At 42.2% G+C, this 22,588-nt stretch overlaps 1 protein-coding gene across 1 annotated transcript; it reads left to right on the top strand.

Annotated features, from left to right (window-relative positions):
• The first annotated feature begins 214 nt into the window (after window positions 1-214).
• LOC147111797 (collagenase 3-like) lies at window positions 215-21,556 on the top strand. Its single transcript, XM_085999035.1, has 10 exons — window positions 215-359; window positions 471-712; window positions 802-950; window positions 1,046-1,171; window positions 5,025-5,186; window positions 7,133-7,250; window positions 14,836-14,969; window positions 20,000-20,159; window positions 20,250-20,353; window positions 21,188-21,556. Exons 1-10 carry the CDS (start codon window positions 252-254, stop codon window positions 21,286-21,288), a joined length of 1,404 nt encoding a protein of 467 aa, XP_085855161.1. The 5' UTR covers window positions 215-251; the 3' UTR covers window positions 21,289-21,556.
• Window positions 21,557-22,588: the final 1,032 nt, after the last annotated feature.

The raw sequence follows: 22,588 nt of genomic DNA, 5'->3' as shown, positions 1-22,588 counted from the left end.
AGCGGAACACATTAACATGTTATTGTCTAAGAACAAATGGTGATGCAACATGCAAAAGATTTGTAATTTGGTTTCCTGTAAATGATGTCCAAATAACTTTTTTACTAAAATCACATCCTGGCCCTTGTTGCAATATTTTAGTTAATGACAGTGTTGAATGAATCATGCAATGTTGCTAGATCAGTCAAGTGTATAAAAGGGGCTGAAATAAACAGCAGAGATCCCATCTATGACTCCAAATCAAGAAGAAAATGAAATGTTTTCAGGTTCCAATTCTCTTGATTCTGCTGAATTGTACATTTACGTTTGGGTTTCCCTTGCCCTCTGAGATAAGTCAAAATGATTTTGATTTTGCCAAGGTATCCAAGGATTCAAAAGTTAACCCAACAATTATTCTTACATTTTAAATAATTTGAAATGTCGCATGTATGAAGAATATTAAATAACATTATGTGGTTCTGCTTTTCTAGCAATATGTCACACAATTTTATCACCTTGAAGATGATTCTTTCGATGATCTGAAAACCAGCAATGATGTTCTAAGAGCAAAGGTTAAGAAAATGCAAGAATTCTTTGACCTCCGAATAACTGGGGAGCTGGACTCTGCAACGCTGGAAATAATGAAGAGACCTCAATGCGGAGTTCACAATTTTCTTCAATACAATCACTTTCCAGGCAAACTCAAATGGCAACATAAGAACTTGACTTACAGGTACATTTTATGTTTCCCTGATGTTTTTGATGGTATTGTTGATAATAGCAGTAATATTTCTAACTTATTTTTCCATTATGTTCCAAAAGAATCAGCAACTACACACCAGATATTGAACAGAATCAAGTGAACAAAGCTATCAGGGAGGCTTTCAAAGTATGGAGTGATGTCACACCATTGACTTTCACCAAGATTTCGGAGGGTGAAGCCGATATTATGATCGCCTTTTCACCTAGAGGTAATTTAACAGCATTTTGACATTGAGCTAAATTAGGGAAGCACAATCATGTACTATAATGGTTTATCTTTTCAACTTTTTTTTTCTGCTGCTAGTACATGGAGATGGGTATCCATTTGATGGACCTGGTGGATTTCTGGCCCATGCCTTTCCACCAGGAAAAGGTCTTGGAGGTGACACTCATTTTGATGAAGCTGAAACTTGGTCAATGGACGCAAAAGGTACAGGGTTTAAATAATGTAATCAAACTCAGTTGTTATAGAATATAGTCCACCTTACTCTAAATAACTTCTACGGGTTACATCTTTTTGAGAAAAAGCAGTTACTCAAAGTATATCTATATGTATACCATTTTCAAAAGTATTTTTTAATTTGTACATTTTTAAAATTTTAAGTTGATATGTTTGCAGTATTTTAGGTCTTCCTGCACCACTTACCATTCTTAAGCTAGGTGAGTGAGCAGAGAACCTTATTCAAGGACTCTACTAACTCTAGTTTGCTGCTCAGAGGTGCAAGGGAGTGGTTCACAGTTATCTGTACTCCAATTTTCCCTATCTCCCTTTGGGGAGCTACTTTGGTTCTATTTGGTGCTGCCCCCTTCAACCTCTTCCCTTGCCGTATCACCAGTACCACAGGACTAGATTATAAGCTTGCAGTTATAATTTGAGCTTTCTCACAAAACTTTTATCTTGTGTTTGTAGCAAAAAAAGTTTCTATAAGCAGGTTGAGTCTCCTATGATCAGAAATTTGCACTATTATACATGCGGGGGGTGATTTTCTGAATGGGAAGCTTTTGGAGGCGGGACTCCCACTTGTCGGGTTTCAGTCCCGCCTTCATCAGCTTCTGGCCAACCAGCGGGGTTTAGCAGACCAATTAGGGCGAAGGCAGTTGCAGAGCACGTCAATGTATGACGTGTCATCTGTCAAGAATTTTTGAAAGATTAATTGTCATCGTTTGACAGCTCTGTGAAGCTGTCAAATATTGACATTCTGTGTAGTTTGATGAGGTCTTGTGTTCAGGACTCATCAAACCTTTCAACTTTGCAGAAATCAGCTGGCTGTTGGATCGGAGGATGCAGCAGCCAGTCTGTGATCTCTGCAATGGAGATGTCGGGGACTCCGGCTCCACAGTGGCTGAAGGCTGTAGGTAGAAACAAAGGTAAGTTAACATTTTCTAACACTTTACACTCACCTCACATACTTACCACTCCACACTTGCACCCATCACTCACCTCTACATCGCACTTTCAGACCCCTCCAACCCCCGCAGACCCACTGCTCGCCTCCTACACCCTGGCGGGTTTCCCCCACGTCGGGAAGCCCGCACTTCAGGACACAAAATGGGGATAAACCTATTTTCTGCCTGTTAATAGGCAGTTAATAGGCTTTAATCCCTTCCCGCCTCCAAGGAGACGGGACCCGGGACAGGACGGCTTCCCGCCTCCAGGCAAGAGGGCATGAAGGCGGGTTGGGGGCAGGTTTGCCACCCGCCCCCAAATTCTGCCACTTTCCCGGCAGTCCCGCTTCCATCCCTGCCTCCTCGGGGCTGATAAAATCGCCCCCGCTGTGTTTGAGATAGTATGGCCAATAATTTCTGTTCCCTTTTACTGCATCATTGGACATTGGAGACAATGTGGTTGCCCACCACATTCTCCTATCTTCTCTGAAAGGCTAAAACTAGTCAGATTTACTTAAAAATAGAATAATACACAGAAACAGTATGTGACAGCAAAATATTAAAACTTAGAATAGAAATAGAATCAATCCACAAAAGGTAAAATACTAATTTTAGAACTTATCTCTTACACAACTTGATCAGCAACAGGACTCTCCAAATAAAAGTCTTTCATAGATCTTTGCAATGCAAAATTGTACATGGATGATGCAAATGACTAATCCACAGAGTTCAGTTCTCTAGATCAAACTAATGATATTGAGAGGTGTTCAGTATGTATTTCACACCTGGGAACAGACCTGTCAATCAACAAGCATCAGGGACACAGTGCCAAGTATTATTATACAGAATGACTGACAAGCTGTTCAGACAATATCTGTTTGCCCAAGATCTGTTAATGCTTTGACCCAGTACAACTTAATTATACTCAAGATAAAGGCTCTACAGATCTATAGACAAAATTACCTAGCTGTGTTTCAACCAGACTCTAAGTTCCATTCTGAAATGTAGTCAGGAAAGACAGCTTCTATTTTAGAATGTTATTCAAAATTGTATGATATAAAATACAGAAATCTACCTATTTTCCATACTAGCCATGGGAATAATTATGTGTGGGGAAACTACACATTAAAACTCTTTGTTGGTGTAATACTATTCCCTACCCCAAACAACACATTGACAGAAGAAATGGATTAAAGTTGTAATAATAAAAGATTTAGGTAAGCATCTATCTTATTCAAAGTAAACCTGTGTATGATTATAACTTGCATTTTAAAACATGCTGGATAGGAACAATTTAAATGGCCCGTATTTTCCGATCCCTACGGGTGTGTATAAGCTGTGTACACACCCGTAGGGGCCTCGCAAGTGCCGGTTTCAGGCATGCGAAGCGCTTGCGCTGAAAACCGGCACTTCCGATCTGTCAAGAATACTCTTGACAGATCCTCCGCCTGCCCTGGAGAAGGGTCTCCGTGGGTGGAGAGTTCCGCTTTCTGCAAAACCTCCGCCCGCTGAAAACCTTTAAAAATCTTACGCCTGGTAAAAGCATAAGGGCTAGAAATTCAGTAGGCTTGGCGCCCAGTTTTCGCCCAAAGAGGGCTTTTGCGCCACTTGCTGAGCTTTCGCCGATATTCAGCGCTGCGGTAATGGCGGCGTTAGCCAGTAGCGCTGCGCCGCCACCGATGACGTCATCGGTGTGTGCAGTGCCCCGCTACCGCCCCGACCGCCATATTTAGTTGCGGCCGCCTCTTCCGCAGCGGCCGCAAACAGCGATCAGAAAACGGGGCCGTCCTGTAGCGTTAGTGGGGCGAGTTAAGGCGGAGGTGCGGTCGGCCGCTTTTTCGGCGGCCGCCTGCCCGCACCTCCTTCCCCGGCCTCCTCCACCTCCCCCCCCCCGCGGCATTGCTGGCTGTTTTCCGGGAGCCCGGCACTTCTCCGTGGTGCCGGGCTCATTTGCCGGCACTAGCGAGCGGCGATCTCGCTGTTGCAGGCACCTCCCCCTTAAGAGAGGGAGGAAGGCCTGCAGTACCGCAGCCTGCCGCTCCGCAGCGGGTGGCGCTGCGGCACCTAGCGCGCCGATATTCAGTTTCAGCGCCCCAAGCGGGGGCGCCGAAACCCTTGAATAGCGGCCGCCTTCGAGTTGGGGTGCTGAAACTGAATTTCCGGCGGGTGCAAGTGGCTTCGCGCGCAGCGGTACTTTCTGGGCGCGAGCGAGCTGGCCGCCCCAAACTGAATTTCTAGGCCTAATAGTTTAAAAAAGTAAAAATAGTTTTTTTTTCACTTATTTATAATTTTAAAATGCTTTTAAAAAGGGTAAGTTTATTTTAGCCCCGTAAAAAACTTTAATTATTTTTTTCAAAAAATTAAATTTTTGTTTAAAATATTTAATTTAATGTCATTTTAACTAATTTTAAAAACGTGATTTAAATATTTAATGTTTTAGTGTGTTTTTTGAGTGATCCCCATTCATATTTTTGACAGGTCTAAGCTGAGAGACCTGTCAAAAGTGTGAAGGGGGATTCCCTTCTTCCATTGGTTCCCCGTGGTCCACGTGATCCCAGGGACGCTTGCGAACCGCCTGCGCCCCTGGGATACCTGGGCCTCTGCGCGTGCGCACCAGGAGTGGAAATGTCCATACCTCCGGAGCCCTCAAGTAAGGGCGTAGATTTTTTCCAGATCGGAGGCATCCGCACACAGGAAGCCTCCGATCGGAAAATACGGGCCATTTATTTTTCCTGATTTTAGTTTTATATTTATTTATTATACATTATGTTGTGACTTTATACTAATCATCTTTCTTGGAACCTGTCATTTTAAACTGAGGCTTTAATATTCTCTGTCTCGCAATAGAATTCTGGGAAAGGGCGGTTATGATAAAACTGTTATTTATGGATTTGCAGGATACAACCTATTCATGGTGGCTGCTCATGAATTTGGCCATTCTCTGGGACTGGCTCATTCTCAAGATGTGGGAGCTTTGATGTTCCCCATATATTCATATACTCGTATTCAAGACTTCAGACTGCCATACGATGATGTTACGGGAATTCAGAAACTGTATGGTAGGTCCAAATCACTGTTCTATAGCAAAAATTATAAATAATAGCTTACATAACTTTAATTAGTAGAAACTGCTACAGTTCATATTGCCATGTAATCATAAATGTTTCTTAAGGTTACAAGGTAAGAATTTAAATCTGTTATTTAAGATCAAGTAAACTGTGATTTTTGTTCTGTTAGCAATAAATGAATCTTATCATTTGAAAATATGAGTCAAAATCAGTCTCACACAGCAAAAGTAGACAAATGTTATCATACACTCAGAGTTATAATGTCATAGAGTCATAACAGCACAGAAGGAGGCCATTCGGCCCATCCAGTCCATGCCGGCTCTCTGTAGAGCAATCCAGTCAGTCCCATTCCCCCGCTCTATCCCCGTAGCCCTGCAAGTTTATTTCCCTCAAGTGCCTATCCAGTCTCCCCTTGAAAACATTGCGTGTGTCCGCTTACACCACTTCCGTCGGCAGCGAATGCCAGGTCATCACTACTCGCTGTGTGAAAAAGTTTTTCCTCACATGCCCCCTGTATCTCTTGCCCAAAACCTTAAATCTGTGTCCCCTCGTCCTTGTGCCATCAACTGGTGGGAACAGCCTTTCCCCATCTAGCCTATCCAAACCCGTCATAATCTTGTACACTTCCATCAAATCACCCCTCAACCTCCTTTGCTCTAATGAAAACAAATCTAGCTTCTCCAACATCTCCAAGTAGCAGGTGGCAGATGGAGTATAATGTGAGGAAATGTGAGGTTGTTCACTTTGGTAGGAAGAATAGAAAAACAGAATATTTTTAAATGGTGAGAAACTGTTAAATGTTGGCATTCAGAGAGATTTAGGTGGCCTCGTACAGGAAACACAGAAAGTTAGCATGCAGGTACAGCAAGCAATTAGGAAGATAAATGGCATGTTGCCCTTTATTGCAAGGGGGTTGGAGTACAACAGGGCCTTGGTGAGACCACACCTGAGTACTGTGCACAGTTTTGGTCTCCTTAGCTGAGGAAGGATATACTTGCCTTCGAGGTGGTGCAACAAAGGTTCACTAGATTGATTCATGGGATGAGAGGGTTGTCCTATGAGGAGAGATTGAGTAGATTGGGCCTATACTCTCTGGAGTTTAGAAGAATGAGAGGTGATCTCATTGAAACATACATATAATCTCAGGATAAGGGGTCAGCCATTTAAGACTGAGATGAGGAGGAATTTCTTCACTCAGAGGGTTGAGAATCTTTGGAATTCTCTACCCCAGAGGGCTGTGGATGCTCAAGTCGTTGAGTATATTTAAGACTGAGATAGATAGACTTTTGGACTCTAGGGGAATCAAGGGATATGGAGATTGGGCAGGAAAGTGAAGTTGCGGTCAAAGATTGTGATGAAATATGTCATTCATCACTCAATCAGTATTTCTCTGCCTGTGACTGTGGTTTAGTTTCGGTTTCATTTCCCTTACCCCAGTTCCGTTTCCTCACCATTGTATTGTATATTGTAATGTATTGTGTGTAGGGCTCCGCCCATACCTGGCCCCTATGTAAGCAAGCTCAGCCTGCCTCATATCCAGTACTGCAGACCTCCGGATGGAAGATACCTCTCTCCACTGTGTGTTACCTTCTAAGTTAATAAAAGCCTTGTTTTGTTTTGCTAACATCGAATCTCGGAATTATTGAGGCACATCAAAGATCAGCCATGATCTTATTGAATGGCGGAGCAGGCTCGAGGGGCCGTATGGCCTATTCCTGCTCCTAATTCTTATGTTCTTATGTAGGCCATGAGGGCTGGGATCGGCCCCTCACCAACAATAGGGTCGTAACATTAATGTTATCATGTCAGCATCCTATTTGGCGTAATGATGCCCAATAATAAATATCCAGCACTCAGTACAAAGTCATTTATTTTTCAATTGATGATTCATCAGTGTAAAATGAATATTTAAGTATGTTTTAAATATGCTAACCTAGGTTCATTAAATAAACCTGACCCAAAACCTCATCCAAAGACTCCAGCGAAGTGTGATCCTTATCTGTCCTTCGATGCAGTCAGTACAATACGTGGAGAAATAATGTTCTTTAAAGACAGGTATGTAACAATTTTCGCTGCCAATTCATGCATTTATCAGGATTTTGAGAATATTCTACATATGTTAGTATAATGTTAGTGATGAAAGGAAGCAAACAATGGAAATCTGAAATAAAAACAGAAAATATTGGAAATATACAGCAGTCTGTCAGCACCTGAAAAGAGAAATGATAGGTTAACATTTTGGGAGTAAATCCATGTTCTTAATAAGATGTAAGGGACAAGTTTTCTCCCGGTCCCCCTGCCAAGTGCCTACTGAAGGAAGAGTGTGGTCAAATTTTCCTGGCCATGGCTTGGGCACCATCCTGGTACTCCTCTGACAGGGCCTTGCACTGGGTCTAGTGGGTGGTGGGAAGGGGGGGGGTTGGTGCTGTAGCTTTTTAAAGCTCTTTATAATAATTTGTCCGTGACTACACAAACCACTCTGGGCACAGGTATATTGTGTATAAGTAAAACAGGTTTATTAAGCATTAAACATCCAGTACAAAGAAGTAATACTTAACAAGAAGATAGTCGCAGTTTATTCATTGAACCCCGGCGTTCCTTCTGAGTGACTGTGGTGGACTTATTCCCTTGCTGTGTCCTGTTGACTGAAGCTTCTCATCCTCTGGTTTTGCATGCTCTGTTACCTACAAAACACAATTATTACAGTCACAGTTAAATTCAGACTTACGATCATTTCAAGTGACATTACATTTTAACATCTAATCAAGAAATCATAGACATAAAAGATTCTCCAGATCTCTCTTTTACTCCTATCCATCTTGTGGATAATTCTTACTAAACATGATTTCTCCTTGGCCCTCAATTGTCCCAATCCAAATTCCATATAACACTCCACTTCAACTTCAATTTCAATTCCTCTAACAGGTATCAGTGTGTTTAACTCTATTCTGATTATCTTCCAGCTCTAGGAAGGTCTCTTTATCTTGCTCTACACAATACACTGCCGCATAAGCCATTAGCTGTGCTGCCCTGTCTGGCTTCCATTTCTTCTCCTTAACTTGTTTCTCAATGAACGCAACGACGTTCTCAAAGAATACTCTCTCATTTTATGTCCTTATACTAATTATCCTTTAAATATTGTTGCAATTAGTTTTGGTAAACGAATTCTAATTTCTACTTAACATCATAATATGTTCTTTTTAGCAATTTAACCTTCACTGGCAGCCTGTGGCTGTTTGTTATCAGAACTTAGTCAAAACTGCTTTTGACTGTCCTTGCAGCTGTATTTTGAACAAGTCTTAGCTTTTTAGTTACCCAGGAGTAATTATGGTTAATATTATTTGGTCAATGGCTAAACTTGAATTTATATGTATATGATTCTCATCTACTAAATATCAGCCTTTCGTATAGTGCAGCGGTGGTGGGTGCAGAAGCAGGAGTGCAGCTGCAGGCCTCAGATGCCTGGAGCTGTGATCCAGGCCACTGGCCTCAGGACCCTACAAAAAGAAGAAAAGACAAGGGCCATTAACTTTCAATCATCCGGACTCAACATTGGGCCGGATATTCCAGTCCCTATGGGTGGGTACGCGCTGTGTACTCACCCGTAGGGACATCGGAAATGCCGGTTTCAGGCATGCACAGCGCATGCACTGGAAACCAGCATTTCTGATCTGTCAAGAAAGCTCTTGACAGATCCTCCGGCTGCGCTGGAGCAGGGCCTCTGCGGGTGGAGAGTTCCATTTTTTGGAGGCCCTCCGCCTGCAGAAAACCCTTACAATTCTTGCGCCTGGTAAAAGCAGGCACAAGGGCTGCTTTTACCAGGATAAGAGTTGAAAAAAGTTTTTTTTTTTAAATTTCCACTGATTCATCATTTAAAAATACTTTAAAGAAAAGTAAGTTTATTTTTAGCCCCGTTAAAAGCTTTAATTATTTTTTTCAAAAATTTAAATTTTTGTTTAAAATGGTTAATTTATGTCATTTATAGTCATTTTAAAAATGTGATTTAAAAAAAAATTTATTTGAAGTTTTACTATGTTTTGGGGGTGCTCTAAATGTATGAATGGAGATTCCCTTCTCTGATTGGCTCCCCATGGCCCACGTGATCCCAGGGACGCTGCGAACCGCCTGCGCCTCTGGGATACGTGGGCCCTGCACACCGGTAGTTTGGAGAGGCCCAGCAATGGAACTCTGCGCCTCCGGAAGCCCTCCGGTCCAAGCGCAGATTTTTCCAAATCGCAGCCCTCCGCCCGTGGGAGGCCTGCGAACAGAATTTCTGGGCCATTGAGTTTAACACACTTCAGATCACAACCACTGCTCCATTTTTTTGGACAGCAGTTGCTGTTGATGATTCTGCTTTTGTCATTTTCAGCTCCTCCAGACCCATCTTTTGTTTCTTTTCTTGTCCCTTTTCTTGTCCCCCTTACCACCCCCTTTTCCTTGCACCATCATCCCTTTTGTCTTTTAATCACTCCTGCCTTCCACCCTATCACAGACCTTCCATTTTGTTCTTTCCTCATCTCCCCCCTTTCCCTGCCTCTGTAATTGCTTAAAACCTGTTACATCTCTAACTTTTTCCAGTTCTGATGAAAGGTTATCGGCCTGAAACGTTAACTCTGTTTTTCTCTCCACAGACGCTGTGTGACCTGCTGAGTATTTCCAGCATTTCTGTTTTAATTTAGATTTCCAGCGTTCTTGATATTTTGCTTTTGTTTAACTTATCTTTCACCAGACTCTATCTTCAGGCTGCTTAGGAACATAGGAACCAGAGTAAGCCATGCAGCCAGACTAGCATGTTCTGCCATTCAATTAGATTATGGTTGATCTGTATCTTAACTCCATCTACTCGCCTTGGTCTGTAATCCTTAATACCATTGCCTAACAAAAATCGATCAATCTCAGTTTTGAAATTTTCAATTGATCTAGCCTCAACATCTTTTGGGGAGAGAGTTCCAGATTTCCACTCCGTCTTGTGTGAAGAAGTGCTTTCGGACATCACCCCTGAACGGCCCAGCTCTCATTTTAAGGTTATATCCCTTTGTTCTAGACTCCCCCATCAGAGGAAATAGTTTCTCTTTATCTACCCTACAACTCATTAATCATCTTAAATCTCAATTACATCACCCCTTAATCTTCACTACTCAAGGAAAGGCTAGTCTATGCAATTTGTCCTCATAATTTAATCCTTTTAGCCCCGGTATCATTCTGGTGAATCTGCGCTGCAACCCCTCCAAGGCCAATATATCCTTCCTGAGGTGCGGTGCCAAGAACTCAACGCAGTACTCTAAATGGGGGTCTAACCAGAGCTTTACAGAACTTCCACCCCTTTGTATTCCAGCCCCCTTATGATAAAGGCCAACATTCCATTAGCCTTTAAAATTATATTTTGTAGCTGACAACAAGCTTTTAGTGATCTGTACATGGACCCCTAAATCTCTCTGCTCCTCCACAGTTCGAGCTTCTCACCATTTAGAAAATGCTTTGATTTATCTTTCTTAGGGCCAAAGTGGATGACCTCACATTTCCCCACATTAAACTCCTTCTGCCACAGTTTTGTCCATTCAGTTAATCTATCAATTCCCTTTGCAATTTTCTCCTCCCATCTACACTATTTACTGAGCCATCAGTAAACTTGGCTATATGGCTCTCTAGTCCTTCATCTAAGTCATTTATAAATATAGTGAAAAACTGAGGCCCAGTACAGATGCCTGGGGGACACTACTAGTCACATCCTGTTAATTTGAGTACCTAACCATTATCCCTAGTCTTTATCTCCTACCTCCTAACCAATTCCCTACCCATGTTGCCTAAAAGTCCATGTGCTCTCATTATTTTTCACAGATCTTCTGCTCTGCAGAGGGTCCTTACACAGGCTCCACTGCTAGCTTTGTGAGGAACCCCTCTATTTGGGTGCCCAAGGGTACATGAAGAGTAAAACGAGGTGGGAGGACCAGAATTGCTCCACTCTACATCATTTGTCTGCTTATGCTGGGCATGCACCCACTGCAGAGAACATGAAATAATAGATTCCCGCCTCCATTTTCTCTTTGCTGTATTAAGCATTCCCAGGCACAGCTAATAGGAAAATATAACCTCTACTCTCAGAAAATTTGGCTAGGGTAAATAAAATCAGAGAGTTAAATGCGTGGCTCAAAGACTGGTGTGGGAGAAATGGGTTTTGCTTCTTGGGACACTGGCACCAGTACTGGGATGGGAGAGCTGTTCCGTTGGGACAGACTTCACTTGGCCAGTGCTGGGACTAGAATCCTGGCGAATCGAATAACTAGGGCTGTAGAGAGGGCTTTAAACTAATTAGTGGGGGGAGGTTTCAAGAGAGCGAAAAATAAAAATGTCAGCGGAGAAGGCAATAGAGCAAGGTAGCAGTGGGGGAATTAAAAACCAGAGTGTGTCAGGAAGGGACAGAATATATAAAGATAAAGGTAAAGTAGTAAAGGGGGTAAAAGCAGGAATAAATTGTCACAAAACATATTTAAAGGTTCTTTATCTGAATGCACGCAGCATTCGTAACAAAATAGACGAGTTGACGGTACAAATAACTACACATGGGTATGATCTGGTGGCCATTACAGAAACATGGCTGCAAGGTGACCATGACTGGGAACTAAACATCCAGGGGTATTTGACTATTAGGAAGGACAGACAGGAAGGAAAGGGAGGTGGGGTGGCTATGTTAATAAAGGATGTAGTCTATAGCCCTCCTAACAGTTGCAACTCTATTGGTCGGAGTATAAATCAGGAAATAGTTGGGGCTTGTAATAAGGGAACAGCTATAATCATGGGGGATTTTAACTTTCATATTGACTGAACTAAGCTTAAATAAAGGAGACTATGAAGGTGTGAGAGCAGAGTTGACTAAAGTGGACTGGGAAAATAGATCAAGGTATAAGACGGTACATGAGCAGTGGTGTACATTCAAGGGGATATTTCACAACTTTCAAGAAAAATATATTCCACTGAGGAAAAAGGGGCGTAAAAGAAAAGACAGCCATCCGTGGCTAAGTAAAGTAATAAAGGATAGTATCCGACTGAAAACAAGGGCATATAAAGTAGCCAAATCTAGTGGGAGGATAGAAGATTGGGAAGCATTTAAAAGCCAGCAAAGAATAACTAAAATATTAATTAAGAAAGGGAAGATAGATTATGAAAGTAAACTAGCAAAAAATATAAAAACAGATAGCAAGAGTTTCTACAGTTATATAAAAAGAAAAAGGGTGGCTAAAGTGAATGTTGGTCCCTTAGAGGACGAGACCGGGAAATTAGTAGTGGGGAACATGGAGATGGCAAAAACGCTGAACAATATTTTGTATCAGTCTTTACAGTAGAGGACACTAAAAATATCCCAACACTGGACAAACAGGGGGCTATAGGGGGGGAGGAGCTAAACACGATTAAAATCACTAAGGAGATGGTACTTGGTAAGATAATGGGACTTAAGGCGGATAAATCCCCTTGACCTGATGGCTTACATCCTAGAGTCTTGAGAGAATTAGCAGTAGGGATTGCGGATGCATTGGAGGTAATTTTCCAAAACTCCCTGGATTCAGGAAAGGTCCCAGCAGATTGGAAAACTGCTAATGTAACGCCCTTATTTAAAAAGGGAGGTAGGCAAAAGGCTGGAAAATATAGACCAGTTAGCCTAACATCTGTGGTTGGTAAAATGTTGGAGTCCATTATTAAGGAAGCAGTAACAGGGCATTTGGATAAGCATAATTTAATCGGACAGAGTCAGCATGGTTTTATGAAGGGGAAGTCATGTTTGACAAATTTGCTCGAATTCTTTGAGGACATAACAAACAGGGTGGATAAAGGGGAACCAGTGGATGTGGTGTATTTGGACTTCCAAAAGGCATTTGACAAGGTGCCACACAAAAGATTACTGCACAAGATAAAAAATCACGGGATTGGGGGTAATATACTGGCATGGGTGGAAGATTGGCTATCTAACAGAAAACAGAGAGTTGGGATAAATGGTTCATTCTCGGGTTGGCAATCAGTAACTAGTGGTGTTCCGCAGGGGTCAGTGCTGGGACCCCAACTCTTTACAATCTATATTAACGATTTGGAGGAGGGGACCAAGTGCAACATATCCAAGTTTGCCGATGATACAAAGATGGGAGGGAAAGCAGTGAGTGAGGAGGACATAAAAAACCTGCAAAAGGACATAGACAGGCTAAGTGAGTGGGCAGAAATTTGGCAGATGGAATATAATGTTGGAAAGTGTGAGGTTATGCACTTTGGCAGAAAAAATCAAAGAGCAAGTTATTATCTAAATGGAGAGAAACTGCAAAGTGCTACAGTACAAAGGGATCTGGGGGTCCTGGTGCATGAAACACAGAAGGTTAGTATGCAGGTACAGCAGGTGATCAGGAAGGCCAATGGAATCTTGGCTTTTATTGCAAGGGGGATGGAGTATAAAAGCAGGGAAGTCTTGCTTCAGTTATATAGGGTACTGGTGAGGCCACACCTGGAATACTGCGTACAGTTTTGGTTTCCATATTTAAGAAAAGATATACTTGCTCTCGAGGCAGTTCAGAGAAGGTTCACTCGGTTGATTCCGGAAATGAGGGGGTTGACTTATGAGGAAAGGTTGAGTAGGTTGGGCCTTTACTCATTGGAATTCAGAAGAATGAGAGGTGATCTTATCGAAACATATAAGATTGTGAGGGGGCTTGATCGGGTGGATGCGGGGAGGATGTTTCCACTGATGGGTGAGACTAGAACTAGGGGGCATAATCTTAGAATAAGGGGCTGCCCTTTCAAAACTGAGATGAGGAGAAACTTCTTCACTCAGAGGGTAGTGAATCTATGGAATTTGCTACCTCAGAGAGCTGTGGAAGCTGCGACATTAAATAAATTTAAAACGGAGATAGACAGTTTCCTAGCTGATAAGGGAATTAGGGGTTACGGGGAGTGGGCAGGGAAGTGGACGTGAGTCTAGGTTCGGATCAGCCATGATCCTATTGAATGGCGCAGCAGGCCCGAGGGGCCGTATGGCCTACTCCTGCTCCTACTTCTTATGTTCTTATGTTATGTTCTTATGTAATGTTAACTCATTGGTTTTCTTTTTAGATGCTGTTGGACTGCTGTGTATTTCCTAGCATTTTCTGTTTTTGTTTTAGTATATTGTTAACAAGACGTAAACTAGTTGATATTTACATTCAAATGAATAATGAAAATGTACTGTTGTTAAAAGCCAACACCATGGCTGCTGAAAACTTTTAAGAGAAGAGTTCAATTTTCAATACATTAATCACAAGATCTATTAAAACACCGCTGTGATTATTTGCATGAGCACCTTTGCGGCCTTCTGCATGCGCCCAGCATACCAGTGCCACACATGCGCACCTGATCCCCTTCTGCGTATGAGCGCTGTACACCGGAGCCGCACATATGTTTTCAATCAGAAATCTGGTCTTATCCTCCAAGGGGACCAATCAGAAATCTGGTGTTGCAAATAGACGCGATCTTAAAACACAGCAGTCAATCACCCTAATACTATTAGATATACCTCTATTGCTAGTGTGTTGCGCTGTTCAGTATTTAGTACCACCATGAAGATGCTAACTAAATATCATTAATTAGAAACAATGGTATAGCACTAATCTTTGGAATTTCTATTTAGGTTCTTTTGGCGTGTTCTCCCACAAATGCCGCATTCAGTGCTGGTTCTGATCAAATCTCAATGGCCAGATCTCCCCTCAAACATTGATGCTTCCTATGAAAACCAGTACAAGCAAATCACTCTATTTTTCAAAGGTTAGAGATCTTTCCTACAAGTAGATCATCAATTTTCTGCTTTTGTGATATTGATAAATCTGTTTTCATGTCTTTGTAAATTTTCCTATTCAATGTAAGGGGTGTTAATGCCAAGGATTGTAACACTGAAACTATTGAGCACTACACGGTCAGGTGTGGCATGGGCCAGATGTCGATTAAACTTCGTCAGCTCTCCCCCAACAATTAGTGAAGACCAGGAACACAAGCTGGGCAGGGAGGGCCAGCAGAGCAGAGGTTTGTGGCTGGGAATTGGAACGGGCCTCAGAAAGCCAACAGGGTGGAGGATTGGGGTGGAAAGGCAGAGAAGGAACACAAGTGGCAAAAAGGAGCAAGGTGAACCTGGAGAGTGAAGCAGGCACATGAGTGAAGATGAGTGAAGGCTGGACCACTGGCTGGAGCCAATGGGGAGTAAGAATAAATTTTGCCTACAGGCACGAAGCAATGAATAAAGAAAAAAGTAAGACTTGCATTTATATAGCAGCTTTCACGACCACCGGACGTCTCAAAGTGCTTTACAGCCAATTAAGTACTTTTTGAAGTGTAGTCATCATTGTTATGTAGGAAACATGGCGGCCAATTTGCACACATCAAGCCCCCACAAACAGCAATGTGATAATGACCAGATAATCTGTTTTAGGTGTTGATTGAGGGATAAATATTGACCAGGACACCGGGGCTAACTCCCCTGCTCTTCTTCGAAATGGTGCCATGGGATCTTCTATGTCCACCTGAGAGAGCAAATGGGACCTTGGTTTAACATCTCATCCGAAAGACAGCACCTCTGACAGTGTAGCATGCCCTCAGTACTGTACTGCAGTGTTAGCCTAGATTTTTGTGCTCCAGCCTCTGGAGTGGGACTTGAACCCACAATCTTGACGCAGAGGCAAAAGTGCTACCAACTGAGCCACAGCTGAAGAGAGAAGGTGAGGGCTGTCAAATAGATACTGGGAGTTGCAAAACAGAGGCACTACACAATGCCATCAGAGTAGGAGGCCTGCAACTGTATGCTAAAGATTCAAAGCATTGTCAGTGATCTCTGGTGTTACAAGGAAACTTCACAGGCGGTGATCAAATTAACACTAAAAACCTATTAAAGCGCCATCTACTGGCATTTCAAGGAAGTGTCACAGGTAAAGTGACACCATTACTGTGGGAATTTTAACATGAGAAAGTTTACACAGGATTTTTGATGGAACGCTCTACCAACATACCAATTTTAACATATTATTATAGATAGATAATGTAGTCAAGATAAACCCAGATTAGTTTAATGTAAGTCTGGGCTAGGGAAAATAAGTGAAAAGTAAATTTGTAACTGATATAAACAGTGGCATAGTGGTTAGCACTGTTGCCTCACAGCGCCAGGGACCCGGGTTCAAATCTGGCCTCGGGCGGCTGTCTGTGTGGAGTTTGCACATTCTCCCTGTGTCTGCGTGGGTTTTCTCCGGGTGCTCCGGTTTCCTCCCACAGTCCAAAGATGTGCAGGTTAGGTTGATTTGGCTATGATAAATTGACCCTTAGTGTTAGGGGGTTAAATACGTGGGGTTACAGGGATAGGGTGGGATATGTGTCGGTGCAGGCTCGATGGGCCGAAATGGCCTCTATCTGCACTGTAGATTCTGTGATAAGACATTTTTTACTGAAAGGGTGATACATGTTTGAAACAATATGCCAGGTGGGATAGTAGGGGAAAAGGGCATTAGGGACATCCAGAATGCAACTGTCTGCTGTATGAGGAGAGTTTGGAGTACTAGGGGATGAACTTTGATGAGCCAAATGGCTTTTTCTCATCCGTGACTTTTCTTATGCCCTTAATGTGCCCTCAATCTCAGAACAACAATGTCTCAGACACTAGCGTGAGTCCTAATTAGCCATCCTCTGGTCTTTCTGAATAATTAATTTAGCACCAATTAGGTTTTGTGGACTCACATTCACTAGGAACTAGGTTGAGATTCTCAAATTCATTTTAAGCATGCCAAGGTTGTACTATGATTTCTTACTAAATTTAGGCCCATTGCAGTGTGAGATTTCACTAGGGTGCTTTGACTATGATCAACCAAAGACAAAAAGAGGTGGCTCACCATCAGGCTACAATGGATTTGGACTCAGATGAAAGGGTAATGTTCAAACCCAGCTTGCTACCTTATCCCTTTACAATCACATGTAACTTGCTTCTGTTTTCTGAGTTGGAGTTCTTTCCTGCGGAAATGTTAACAGTGTTGTGCTTACATAGAATCATATTATAGCACAGAAATGGGCCATTTGGCTCATCGAGTCTACACTGGTGTTTTGCTCCAGATGAGTTGAATTCCACTCTTCTGCTTGCTCCCAATAACCTTTAATGTCCTCTTTTTCAAGCAACTGTCTGGTTCCATTTTAAAATAATTTATGGACTCTGCACCAACAGAATTTGTGGCAGAGAATTCCAAATTCTACCCATATTCTGTGTAGAGTTTTTTTTTCTAATTTCCCCTTTCATTCTTTTTGTGATTATCTTAAATTTGTGCTCTCTCATTATCATCTTTACAATCAATGAAAACAATCTGCCATTTACCTAAGGACTTGTATATTTTCAACATTATTGCATTGTTTTTATATTCTATGCCGATGCTAACAACCACCAGTGTCAGCTGTGCCTCAGTGGGTAGCACACTCACCTCTGGGTCAGAAGGTTTGTGGGTTCAAGTCCACTCCAGGGACTTGAGCACATAAAGCTAGACTGATACTCCAGTGCAGTGCTGAGGGAGTGCTGCACTGTCGGAGGTGCCAGCTTTCAGATGAGACATTAAACCGAGGCCCTGTCTGCTTTCTTGGGTGGACGTAAAAGATTCCATAGCAATATTTCGAAGAAGAGCAGGGGAGTTATCCCTGGTGTCCTGGCCAATACTTATCCCTCAACTAACATAACAAAAACAGGTTATCTGGTCATTGTCACATTGCTGTTTGTGGGAGCTTGCTGTCTGCAAATTGGCTGCTGTGTTTCCCACATTACAACAGTGACAGTACTTCATTGGCTGTAAAGCACTTTAAGACATCTGGTGGTCATGAAAGGTGCTATATAAATGCGAGTCTTTCTTTCTTTAATGACCTCAGCATCAATATGTTTAGTTATAGATGAAGATAAAATGACAACACAAGGGCAGAGGCTTGGAAAAAATTTTAAATGGCTAAGTTCATTAAGAAACTTGTGTACCTTATCAGGCAAGTGGTGAGTATACCATCACACTCCTGACTTAAGCCTTGTTGATGGTGGAGAGCCATTGAGGGGTCAGGAGGTGAGCCACTCATCACAGAGTTCCTAGCCTTTGCTCTGCTCCTGTCGCCACAGTGTTGATAAGTTAAGTTTCTGCTCAAAGGTGACCCCCAGAATGTTGATGGTGGAGGTAATGCAGTTAGCCCTGTGTGCAGTGTCATCAGGTTGGTGCCTCATTCTAAAATTCACCTGGTGCTGCTCCTAGCTCCTGGTACACTCTTCTGAACTCCCCTTTGAACCAGGGTGAATCTCCTGGTTTGATAGAGATGGGGCGTGAGGGATTTGTCGGGGCAGATTGTGGTGGTACACAATTCTGCTGCCGACAGCCCACAGTACCTAACAATGCCCAATTTTGGGCTGCTAGAACTTCTTCTCTTCTTCTTAGGCAGTCCCTCGGAACCGAGGATGACTTGCTTCCACATTAAAAATGAGTTCTCAAGTGACTGATGAGTCAAATGCAGGACCTACAGTTTCTGTCACAAGTGGGGCAGACGGTGGTTGAAAGGGCGAGTGGGTGGGGTGCTTGGGTTGACGTGCGCTCCTTGCGCTTGTCTTCCGCTTGCTCCCAGCGAAGAGACTCGAGGTGTTCGGCGTCTTCCCGGGTGCTTCTCCTCCACTTTGTGCGGTCTTGGGCCAGGGATTCCCAGCTGTCAGTGGGGATGTTGCACTTTTTCAAGGAGGCTTTGAGGGTGTCCTTGAAGCGTTTCCTCTTCCCACCTGGGGCTCTCTTGCCGTGTCAGAGCTCCGAGTAGACCGCTTGTTTTGGGAGTCTCGTATCGGGCATGCGGACGATGTGAACTGTCCATCGGAGCTGATCGAGCGTGGTCAAAGCTTCAATGCTGGGGATGTTGGCCTGAGCGAGTACACTGACGTTGGTGCGCCTATCCTGCCAATGTATTTGCAGGATCTTGCGGAGGCAGCGTTGGTGGGACCTCTCCAGTGCTTTGAGGTGCCTGCTGTACATGGTTCATGTCTCTGAGGCGTACAGCAGGGCAGGTATCACTGCTGCTCTGTAGACCATGAGCTTAGTGCCGGGTTTGAGGTCCTGGTCTTCAAACACTCTCTTCCTCAGGTGACCGAAGGCTGCACTGGCACACTAACGTCATGCTGTCCACTTAGCATGGTGGTAGTGCCATATTACATGATGGAGGGTGTCTTCACTTTGAAAATGAGACTTTATCTTCACAAGGATTTTATGGTAGTCACTCTTACAGGTTCTACTATGGATAGATGTGTCTGCAACAAGTAGGCTGGTGAAGACAAGGTCAAAGGGGAGATATTGGTTATCTCCCCACCTGACACATACCCAGTCTGGCAGCCATGTCCCTTATTATTTGACCAGCTCGATCAGTGTTTGTTTTATCAAGCCACTATTAGTGTTGGACATTAAAGTGCCCCACCCAGAGTACATTTGTGCCCTTGCTTTCGTCGGTTCTTCCTTCAAGTGGTGTTCAACATGGAGAAGTACTGATTTGCCAATTGAGGGAGTGCGATAGGTGGTAATCAGCAGAGAGCTCCTTGGCCTTGTTTGACCTAAAGCCATGAAACTTCCCATTTAAGGTGTATTTCTTTCCCCTATTCTTACTTCCAAATATCTTCTTTATATATGTTTAGTGATATCATGTAAAATTAATGTGTTTGAATCTTATTAGTTTAGATCTCACTCTTAAGAACTGTGTATGTTAAATTTTGATTGAAGTATGCAATTCTTTTCATGATGTATTCACAAACTATTTCAATTAATTTAATTATACAGGAACCAAATACTGGGCTGTCAATGGATATGATATTTTACCAGGGTACCCTAAGACTATCGACAATTTTGGTTTTCCCAAAACTGTTAAGAAAATTGATGCAGCATTACATATTGCTGAGATTGGAAAGACATTCTTCTTTGTGGAAAACAAATGCTGGAGGTATGAGATTGAACTTTATGTAAATGTAACTGAAATTCTTATCAAGCACTCTTTCTAAAAATAATTGGACAATGTCCTTTTGTTTATTAGTTATGATGAACGTACAGAAACAATGGATGAAGGATACCCAAAATGGATAGAAAATGACTGGCCTGGCATTGGTAGCCACGTGGATGCTGCGGTTAACCAAAATGGTATGTTTTCATTAAAGCCACAATGTTGTTTTCATTTAGTTACTGCAGTATGCACCAATTTATAATTATAAATAGATGCAATGTTCAGTTGCTTACCAGAACAATACTTTAGTCTTGCTTTCTTCCGTGCTTAATTACAAAGGCTCATGTATATATAGTGGATGTAATGAAAGATAAAGTTTGAAGAGACTTTTTTTTACTAGTTTTATAGATATAATAAAGACCAATCCTGCCACAGTAATAGTTGAAATACTTCAGTCCCTCAGTATATACAATCCCTCAAACAATACAAGATTCTATGGGGTAGATTTTCAACTTTCTGCCTGGTCATAAAACTGATGTTGCAGATCAGCAGCCCATTGGAAAGGAAAATCAGGCAGTTTCTGTAATGGGCAGTTGATCCGCAATGCCACTTCTACACCTGGGCAGCATGTTGAATATCTACGCCTATGTTACACCATCTCTGTGTAATCATAATATGAAAATCATTTGCCATTTTTTGAACATCCCCAAAGACGTAAAAAGAACAAGAAACAGAATATACTACTGCCACCTGTGGTGCACAATTTCTATGCCACTTGTAAACCTGGCCAGCATAACCAAGTCATGAATCCACCACTCATTGGTTACATAGTCAAGTGCACTTATGATATATCGCATCTGACATGTCTGCATCTCTTGTATATAGCAGATCTTACTCATATGCTTTCTGTATGGCTGTTGAAGGCATTATTACAAAGAATGTCTAGTGTAGCATGATTTCTTTTCAGTAAACATTTGGATTATGTTTGTGAGTGTTGACTTTTAAAATGATTAATCTTATTATTTTCTCAGGTTTAATTTATTTCTTCCGTGGATACACGATGTTTCGTTATTACTACGCCAGCAAGCAAGTCATTGATATTGTGTATGCAAATTCAGAAGTATGCAAATAATTAATACATTTGTGCCACTTCTTGAAAACTTCAGAATTGTGTTGAGGATTCAAGAATTACTACTCTTGTCATTGAATTTGGCCATATTAACATTGTTCCAGCTTCTGTCCTTGCATTGTCATGTGATTTACCTATAACCAACTGTATTCGTTTAGAATTGCTGAGTAATTTCAAGGAGTACTTTTTACTATTGTGGTTCTACTTTTATTTGCTATTAGCCAATGATTGCTGTAACAATTTAAGAAAATTAAAGCTCTTTTGCATCATACTTCCAATGATATTTATTTCTGCCTAATGGAAATTGTAACACAATTTATATGAAAACTTTCCCAGTGATCCTCACCTCTTAAGCCCATCCACACAAACATCAGGGAGGGCAGAATGGCAGATGCTTTTGTTCATGAAGTGTGTGTTATATTTTTAGATTTGTACTCTAGATAATTTTCTCATATTCACTCTTTATGGTCTGGATTGTATATTTACCTGTCCAATTTCTAGGTAACTTGTAGTCAATCCAGAGATCAAATAGAAAGCACCACTAGGAAAATTTAGACTTTGTGTGACAGCCAATTTGCGCACAGCAAGGTCCCACAAACAGCAATGAAATAAATGATCAGATCATCTGTTTTCACATGTTGGTGGAGAAATAAGTGTTGGCCAGGATACCAGGAGAGCTCCCCTGCTCTTCTTTGAATAGCGCCGTAGGTTCTTTTATATCCACCTGAGAGGTCAGTTGGGACCTTGGTTTAATGTCTCGTCTGAAAGATGGCACCTCTGATGGAGTGCTGCACTCCTTCAGTACTGCACTGAAGTACCAGTCTAGATTATGTGCCCAAGTTTCTGGAGTGGGGCTTGAACCCATGACTTTTTGACTCGGGGATGAGAGTGCTACCACTGAGCCAAGGCTGACACTGCTGTGTGAAGACTGACTCAATCGTATTCACTGGCATGCCTTCCCTAAACTCCTCCAGCTCTCTTTACACCTTCAAAAACACCTTTCAAAAGCAAGCTTTTGGTCATCTTTTCTAATCCTCCCATTGTGGCCATTCATTCATTCATATAAATTTTTGCAAAGTGCTTTGGGACTTTTTTTTACATTAAAAGCACTTCACACATGCAAGAGTGTGAAGTAGCAGTAACAAGCACAAGCAGCTCATTTATTTATATATAAGTAATCCTCCTTTTAATCATCACTTGGAATAAACAATACCATACTATATTCCCTGCCCCACAAATTAAACAAAACATTATGACCTAGAAATTCAGTTGCGTCCGCCAGCTGTTAGCGCCATAAGAGGGG

The sequence above is a fragment of the Somniosus microcephalus genome, chromosome 10 (genome assembly GCF_052327205.1).
Source record: "Somniosus microcephalus isolate GS21.2 chromosome 10, FLI_Smic_1.0, whole genome shotgun sequence".
Classification (NCBI taxonomy): Eukaryota; Metazoa; Chordata; class Chondrichthyes; order Squaliformes; family Somniosidae; genus Somniosus; species Somniosus microcephalus.
Note: the sequence above shows the minus strand (reverse complement) of the source record. Positions and strands in the feature narration are given on the sequence as shown.

Bases quoted from the DNA above. Each gene is read 5' to 3' on its own strand.
- LOC147111797 (XM_085999035.1), top strand. From the start codon at position 252: ATGAAATGTTTTCAGGTTCCAATTCTCTTGATTCTGCTGAATTGTACA. The intron at 713-801 runs GTACATTTTATG...ATGTTCCAAAAG, and splicing joins CATAAGAACTTGACTTACAG to AATCAGCAACTACACACCAG. The intron at 1,172-5,024 runs GTACAGGGTTTA...ATGGATTTGCAG, and splicing joins TTGGTCAATGGACGCAAAAG to GATACAACCTATTCATGGTG.